At 37.9% G+C, this 9168-nt stretch overlaps 1 protein-coding gene across 1 annotated transcript; it reads left to right on the forward strand.

Annotated features, from left to right (window-relative positions):
• The first annotated feature begins 5884 nt into the window (after positions 1–5884).
• On the forward strand, positions 5885–8657 carry LOC100432440 (cTAGE family member 2-like). The gene is given in 2 exon segments (XM_009248673.4): positions 5885–8308; positions 8311–8657. Coding segments are annotated over 2 exon segments (2409 nt in total). The 5' UTR covers positions 5885–5976; the 3' UTR covers positions 8388–8657.
• Positions 8658–9168: the final 511 nt, after the last annotated feature.

The raw sequence follows: 9168 nt of genomic DNA on the forward strand, positions 1-9168 counted from the left end.
TCACGGTGACCCCATCCCTTTACTCCACAACATTTAGAATGTCAATGAGTAACTTAGAATTAAAACCTGTAGCTGCTCAAGACAGATGAATTTCAAAAAGACACATTTATGCCTCTGAGTGCACCAGAAGGTGCAAAGTTTATTGTTGTACCACATGCTGCAGACTTTATTATTTCTACAGTGAAATCTACAAACATAATGAAATTGAATTGAATATCTAAAGGTGGATATGTACCTTGAGGGCACTTCACAAATTCTCACACTGAGAGAAGAAAGAGCAAGTACATAAAGAAAAGACAGAAAAAATATATATAACCTAAATTGGAAACTACTGAGAAGAATAAGAAATAATAAGATTGGAGAATTGATAGAATAATGAACTGGAAATTCCTTTTTTTTAATCCAGACTCTGAGCAAAGGATTTGATATGCATATTTGCTGGTTGAACAAAGTAACTGGAGTTTTATTATAACATTGTAAGTATTATACAGTTATCAATGTTATAACTAATGTATATATAGAAAATATATCTTGATCAATGTTGAATTAATTAGTATCAATCTTAAAAATACAATTGAATATTGAGCTTTATTTTCTTAACTATATTTTTCCTGAATTATGTAGATAGCTTTTGAATCCTCTATTCTATTTAAATACAAGTGAAACTTTTGATGAAGCAGAAAATAATATGAAATTTATGTTCAGGAAATGTGAGCACCATGCTTTCAGATGAGTATATAGGTGAGCAGGAACTAATGTTTGGCTGGTTATTAACAAAAGGTCATTTAGCTCAGTTTTTGATATAAACTAGTTATTACTTGAGGAAGGATTTATCTATCAGGTCTGCTTATAAATAATTTTCAATCTAGATGTTTTCTAGAAATTCCTTTATTACTTTTAATCCCGATAGCCATTTATCACCTATGTGTTCCTATAAAAATTTTGAATGTCCTATGTTTCCCATTGACTTTATATTAACATCCAACAGATGGAAGCACAGCAGAGATGTGTATAATGAGACAGTAGGACAATGTCATGATGGAGTTCTTTATTCCACAGTAAAAAAAAAAAAAAGTCTATTGATATGATAGTCTTAAAAAACCTGAAAAACATGCATGACGATTTTTCTACTGACATTGGAAATGTTGGTTTTTATTAAATGTGATAAAGTTTCTAACAATGACCATCATTTTACCTGTTATTATTCATATAATATATAAAACAACAGTCTCACATTTTCAATGAGTGGTTCACTGCATGACATTTTCTATGCATAGGAGAGTGGCCAGAAAACAAATTAAGAAAGGGAGAGTTGATAAATAATAAAGCTAACTATGTGTTAACTTGGTGTGAGAATTATCCGTGAAGGTGTGTTATGTGTCAAAATGTAAGAAATTAGTAATTAAATATATAAACAGGATAAAGGATGATATAAACTTCCTTTGATGGAAAAGTAAACAATAGTAGCACAATAGAATTGTGGTTTCAAATAATTCCATTTTCTTTCCAGCAAAGTTAAAACATCAACAGTGACAGATTTAACTAAATAGCCTCAAAAACAGTAGTCAGATTATAAAAAGTATCTTCTTATTTACACCCAAGTACATAAAATTGACTCCATGTACATTTGTACATTAGAATCTTTTCCTCAACTTTCTATAATTTTACAGTAATTCAAGTACTTTTATCCTTTCATGGTACCTATTGTCAATACTAAAATGTCTGATAAAAACAAATCTCATTAGATAGACATATAATGGATTACCTCATTATTTAGATTATATGTTATCTAAAGAATCTACCTGAAGAGGGCAATACTAAACCCAAAGTAATGAATCTCTAATGATAGACTGGCAGGTATTATGAAAACTGGGTAAAAAGGCTATTTTACACCAAAAGCAATGGCAACAAAAGCCAAAATTGACAAATGGGATCTAATTAAACTAAAGAGCTTCTGCACAGCAAAAGAAACTACCATCAGAGTGAACAGGCAACCTACAGAATGGGAGAAAATTTTTGCAATCTACTCATCTGACAAAGGGCTAATATCCTGAATCTACAATGAACTCAAACAAATTTACAAGAAAAAAGCAAACAACCCCATCAAAAAGTGGGCAAAGGATATGAACAGACACTTTTCAAAAGAAGACATTTATGCAGCCAAAAGACACATGAAAAAATGCTCACCATCACTGGCCATCAGAGAAATGCAAATCGAAACCACAATGAGATACCATCTCACACCAGTTAGCATGGTGATCATTAAATAGTCAGGAAACAACAGGTGCTGGAGAGGATGTGGAGAAATAGGAACACTTTTACACTGTTGGTGGGACTGTAAACTAGTTCAACCATTGTGAAAGTCAGTGTGGCGATTCCTCAGGGATCTAGAACTAGAAATACCATTTGACCCAGCCATCCCATTACTGGGTATATACCCAAAGGATTATAAATCATGCTGCTATACAGACACATACACATGTATGTTTATTGCGGCACTATTCACAATAGCAAAGACTTGGAACCAGCCCAAATGTCCAACAATGATAGACTGGATTAAGAAAATGTGGCACATATACACCATAGAATACTATGCAGCCATAAAAAATGATGAGTTCATGTCCTTTGTAGGGGCACGGATGAAGCTGGAAACCATCATTCTCAGCAAACTATCACAAGGACAAAAAACCAAACACCGCATGTTCTCACTCATAGGTGGGAATTGAACAATGAGAACACATGGACAGAGGAAGGGGAACATCACACACCGGGGCCTGTTGTGGGGTCGGGGGAGTGGGGAGGGATAGCATTAGGAGATATACCTAATGTTAAATGATGAGTTAATGGGTGCAGCACACCAACATGGCACATGTGGCACATGTATACATATGTAACTAACCTGCACATGGTGCACATGTACCCTAAAAAAGTATAATTAAAAAAAAAAGAGATAAGAAATTTTTGAGTAAAACTACAGAAAAAGAGAGGGTTCTCTCCCTCCTAGTTGGCCTCATGCTGTCTTTATTAGGGCTTATTGTTTGGGAAGCTGAGTCTCCTCACTATCAAAGGGTAAGCTGTTTTGTATTATCATTTTTGCTAAATGAATGGCTATTTTATAGTGACCTGTAATCCTATTTTGTGATGTCAAGTGTCTTAAAACTTTGATCTCTAACAAACTTTCCAATGGCAAAATTTCAACTTCTAAATTCAGTCTTTTTGACCTCAAACTAACTTTTTTGGGTATAAGGTTCCCTGAAGTCCAAGAGAGACATATTAGGTTTATTCGGCTTATTTGTTATGTTAGAATTATGCAGGAAGCATTGTCAGTCTCAAGTGGTGTTCAGCTTCCTTTGGGTTTTATTTATTTATTTGTTTTTTAGATGGGTCTTGCTCTGTTGCCCAGGCTGGAGTGCAGTGGCACAGTCTTAGCTCACTGCAGCCTCTGCCTCCCAGGTTCAAGAGATTTTTGTGCCTCAGGCTTCCAAGTAGCTGGGAATACAGGCATGCATCACCACGCCCAGCTAATTTTTTGTATTTTTAGTGGAGATAAGGTTTCGCCATGTTGGCCGGGTTGGTCTTGAACTCCTGACCTCAGGTGATCCACCCGCCTTGGCCTCCTGAAGTTCCAGGATGATATGAGAGTTCTAAAATGAATACATGTCTTAATATATGTTGTCACAGTAATTATTATTATTATGTTAACTTGTATGCCACAGGAATAACAAAATACCCTTGTTAACTGTGCCTTTAACTATGGCTGTCTTAAAACTTTTGTCATCCACAATTGTAGTTTTGCTTTGATCCTTCTCAAAAAGTGACTTATAATCAGCTACAGTCCAGGGCTTTCTTCTTTGGTGAAGTTTATGAAAAATTCAACCCCTCGAATGCAGTTTTCTGATAACTTTGTAGACTGTGCCATTGGATTAGAGAGAAAACTTCCAGGGCTCTAATTGAAATGCTGATATGTTCGTAACGATTGCTAACCCAATATGAAGCATACCAGAAGCTGATTGCATGGACTGAATTAATGGAGACTGAAATAATTTGTTTTTGTTTTTTCGTTTGAAATATTGCTGATTCTTTTTGTTTCGTTTTTCAGAGTCTGGAGAATTTTTTTCTTTGGAGCTTTTTATTGCCTCTGAGTATACTTTAAGTATATTGAATACAGTATGCTTTCCTCAAACAGAATTTGAGGCATAGTTCTCTCTATGCCTAACTTATCCAGAATTTGTAAATTATTTGTGAATATTCTTAATTCATGGCAATGTGTTTGTTTGCATAAGTTCAATAAGAATCTATTTTATTTTATACTGTGACACAGGTGGGTGAACTGGCTATTTTCCCAGGTCTGTGACTGAAATGGCCTTGTGAGAGGTTCCAGCAAGGCCAATTTAGGAGAGCCTATGTGGACAGTAATCCTCGCCACACTTTGTGAGGTAATCAGGCCATGTTTATGGGACTCCAGCTTATTTTGCAGGTAGATTTGTCTTGCTGAGATTTGTCTTTGGTGGAGGTAGGGGACTGGAAAAAGAAAGATTGTTTCAGAAGAAAAGGATAGTACTAGATTAACCTTTGATTCCTGGTATCATGGGCACCCATGGTATGAGGCTGCCCAGGATGCCCCTCCTCAATATGAAGCAGCCAGAATGATCAACAAGATTCCCCATGAATGAGGAATTGATATTTATGTATGTAGTATATGATTCTTTTTTTAAGATGGGGTCTCTCTCTATCACCCAGGCTGGAATGCAGTGGTGCTATCTTGGCTCACTGCAACCTCTGCCTCCTGGTCCAAGTGATTCTCCTGCCTCAGCCTCCTGAGTAGCTGGGATTACAGGTGTGTGCCACCATGCCTGACTAATTTTGTGTTTTTAATAGAGACGTGGTTTCAGTATATTGGCCAGGCTGGTCTTGAAATCGTGACCTCAAGTGATCTGGCTGCCTCAGCCTCCCAAAGTGCTGGGATTACAATCGTGAGTCACTGCACCCAGCCTATTTAAAAAAAAAAAAAAAACCCAAAAAACTGTAAACCATTTAAATTTAGCAGTGGAGGGTTTTATACCAACTTTAGTGACACTAAATTTTAATAAGTTCTGATAACCCACTATCATTGGACCAACCTGTACTATAATTTTTGTCATTATTTTAGAGCGTATGGTTAGAAGTTAACCGTAAAACAGCCTCAGGCAGGTCCTTCAGGAGGTATCCAAAAGTGGGCATTGTTATCACAGGAGGCGACAGCTCCATGCCTGTTATCGCCCCTGAAGACCTTCCAGTGGGACAAATGTGGAGATGGAAGACAGTGATATTGATGATCCTGACCCTGTGTAGGCTGAGGCTAATGTGTGTGTCTATGTCTTGGTTTTTTTTAACAAAAAACTATTAAAAAGTAAAAAAAAGAAAAATTTAATAAAAAAGCTTATAAAATAAGGATATAAAGAAGACATTTTTGTATAGCTGTACAATGTTTGTGTTGTAAGTGAAGTGTTATTACAAAAAAGTAAAAAAGTTAAAAAAAGTTTAAACACTTATAAAGTTTAAAAGTTACAGTAAGCTAAGGTTAATTTATTATTGAAGAAAACAATTTTAATTAATTAGCGTAGCTTAAGTGTGCAGCGCTTGTGAAGTCTGCAGTAGTGTATAGTAGCGCCCTAGGCCTTCACATTCACTCACCACTTACTAAGTCACCCAAAGCAATTTCCAATCTTGCAAGCTCCATTTATTTTTGGTAAGTACTCTATACAAGCATATCTTTAAAAAATATTTTATACTATATTTTTACTGTACCTTTTCTATGGGCCGGTGAGGTCTGTAGGTTCCCGCGTCCCCCAGCTCCCCCCGCAGCCGGCTCCTCAGTGGTCTGCTCCGGTTGCCAGGTGCAGATTCTGTTTCTAACTGAAGGCTGAGTGTTCGCAGCTTATTGTGGTCCCGACAAGCCTGGGTTACAGCGGCCACCGCCAGAGCAACCTTGGCGCTATGGAGGAGCCCAGGGCTACCCCTCAGCCTTACTGGGGGCTGGTCCTGGAGGAGCCACGCAGGGTTATGGCAGCACTGACTGAAGGCAGGAGACCAGATTCGAATCCTTATGGATTTCCATGGGAATTGGTGGTATGTGCAGCTGTCATTGGATTTTTTGCTGTTCCCTTTTTCTTGTGGAGAAGTTTTAGATCGGTTAGGAGTCGGCTTTATGTGGGAAGAGAGAAAAAGCTTGCTGTAGCACTTTCTGGACTAATTGAAGAAAAATGTAGACTACTTGAAAAATTTAGCCTTGTTCAAAAAGAGTATGAAGGCTATGAAGTGGAGTCATCTTTAGAGGATGCCAGCTTTGAGAAGGAGACAACAGAAGCACAAAGTTTGGAGGCAACCTGTGAAAAGCTGAACAGGTCCAATTCTGAACTGGAGCATGAAATACTCTGTCTAGAAAAGGAGTTAAAAGAAAGGAAATCTAAACATTCTGAACAAGATGAGGTGATGGCGGATATTTCCAAAAGGATACAGTCTCTAGAAGATGAGTCAAAATCCCTCAAATCCCAAGTAGCTGAAGCCAAAATGACCTTCAAGAGATTTCAAATGAATGAAGAACAAATGAAGATAGGAATACAAGATGCTTTGAATGAAAATTCTCAACTTCAGGAAAGCCAGAAACAGCTTTTGCAAGAAGCTGAAGTATGGAAAGAACAAGTGAGTGAACTTAATAAACAGAAAATAGCATTTGAAGACTCCAAAGTACATGCAGAACAAGTTCTAAATGATAAAGAAAATCACATCAAGACTCTGACTGAACACTTGCTAAAGATCAAAGATCAGGCTGCTATGCTGGAAGAAGACATAACAGATGATAGTAACTTGGAATTAGAAATGAACAGTGAATCAGAAGATGGTGCTTACTTAGATAATCCTCCAAAAGGAGCTTTGAAGAAACTGCTTCATGCTGCTAAGTTAAATGCTTCTTTAACAACCTTAGAAGGAGAAAGAAACCAAATTTATATTCAGTTATCTGAAGTTGATAAAACCAAGGAAGAGCTTAGAGAGCATATTAAAAATCTTCAGACGGAACAAGCATCTTTGCAGTTGGAAAACACACATTTTGAAAGTGAGAATCAGAAGCTTCAACAGAAACTTAAGGTAATGACAGAATTATATCAAGAAAATGAAATGAAACTCTGCAGGAAATTAATAGTAGAAGAAAATAACCGGCTAGAGAAAGAGAAACTTTCTAAAGTAGATGAAATGATCAGCCATACTGCTGAAGAGCTGGAGACCTGCAGAAATCGAGTCAGAGATCTTGAAGAAGAATTTGAGAGATCTATTCATTTTTATCAAGGGAAGATTATACACCATGAGAAAAAAACACACAATAATTGTTTGGCCGCATGGACTGCTGAAAGAAACCTCAATGATTTAAGGAAAGAAAATGCTCACAATAGACAAAAATTAGCTGAAACAGAGTTTAAAATTAAACTTTTAGGAAAAGATCCTTATGCACTTGATATTCCAAATACAGCATTTGGCAGAGAGCTTTCCTCATATGGTCCCTCACCACTGGGTCGGCCTTCATCTGAAACGAGAGCTTTTCTCTATCCTCCAACTTTGTTGGAGGGTCCACTCAGACTCTCACCTTTGCTTCCAGGGGGAGGAGGAAGAGGCCCAAGAGGCCCAGGGAATCCTCTGGACCATCAGACTACCAAAGAAAGAGGAGAATCAAGCTGTGATAGGTTTACCTATCCTCACAGGGCTCCTTCTGACACTGGGTTCCTCTCACCTCCATGGGAACAGGACCGTAGGATGATGTCTCCTCCACCAGGACAATCATATCCTGATTCATCTCTTCCTCCACAAAGGCAAGACAGATTTCATTCTAATTGTGCTAGACGCTCTGGACCAGCAGAACTCAGAAGTTTTAATATGCCTTCTTTGGATAAAATGGATGGGTCAATGCCTTCAGAAATGGAATCCAGTAGAAATGATACCAAAGATAATCTTGGTAATTTAAATGTGCCTGATTCATCTCTCCCCGCTGGAAATGAAGCGACTGGCCCTGGCTTTGTCCCTCCACCTCTTGCTCCAATCAGAGGTCCATTGTTTCCGGTGGATATGAGGGGCCCGTTCATGAGAAGAGGACCTCCTTTCCCTCCACCTCCTCCAGGAACCATGTTTGGAGCTTCTCCAGATTATTTTCCACCAAAGGATGTCCCAGGTCCACCACGTGCTTCATTTGCAATGAGAAACGTCTATCCACCAAGGGGTTTTCCTCCTTACCTTCCCCCAAGACTTGGATTTCCCCCCTCACCCCCACATTCTGAAGATAGAGTGAGTTTCCTTCAGGGTTGAGTCTGCCTTCAAATGAGCCTGCTACTGAAGATCCAGAACCACAGCAAGAAACCTGACAATATTTTTGCTCTCTTCAAAAGTCATTTTGACTGTTCTTATTTCCAGTGATTACATTTTTGCTCAAATTGAAACTTAATAGAATTATAATTCTCAGGATAGTATTTTGTAAATAAGGATGATTTAAATATGAATCTTATGTGTAAATTATTTCCATTTTATTTTATTCTAGATAGTATAACTATTTTAATTTGGTTAACTAATCCACTATCATATAAACAATAGTGGGAGTTTTATATATGTAATCTTGCAGGTGGGGAGGCTTTACATTTTAAAGGCCATGGCATTATGCCAAAAACTGTATTTACTGTGATTGTAGACAAACGTGAAAGTAACTTTATGCTTAATTAAATAAATTTTAGTTGATTTAAAAAAATATATAGGTTGCATTATTCTTCAGGTATGGAGAGACCAACAGAACAAGAGTCGATTGCAACTGAAAAGATAGTTTGTTACTCACAGATGCCAAGAGAAAGGAAAGTACTATGCCATGCAGCACTGAATAGGGAGGCAGTATGGTCAGCGAGAAAGCAGGAGTGATGGAATATGATGGGCAAGAGCCTTTACGGTGGTTTCTATGGGAAGGAATAAGTGAGGCAAGATGAGCAGGGTTAAGGTTAGCTATTTTAGTTTGAGTAATTTCAGCAGGCTCTGGTTATAGGGGCTTTCCCTAGTTGTCTGGTACCTGGCCCTGGGGTGCTTAGGGCAGAGGAATAGTGGCCTAGAGTGAGTCGCGTGGAAGCCTGATGAAATAGGTAACTGGGGGCATGAGCTCCAGAC

The sequence above is a fragment of the Pongo abelii genome, chromosome 14 (genome assembly GCF_028885655.2).
Source record: "Pongo abelii isolate AG06213 chromosome 14, NHGRI_mPonAbe1-v2.0_pri, whole genome shotgun sequence".
NCBI classification, from domain to species: domain Eukaryota; kingdom Metazoa; phylum Chordata; class Mammalia; order Primates; family Hominidae; genus Pongo; species Pongo abelii.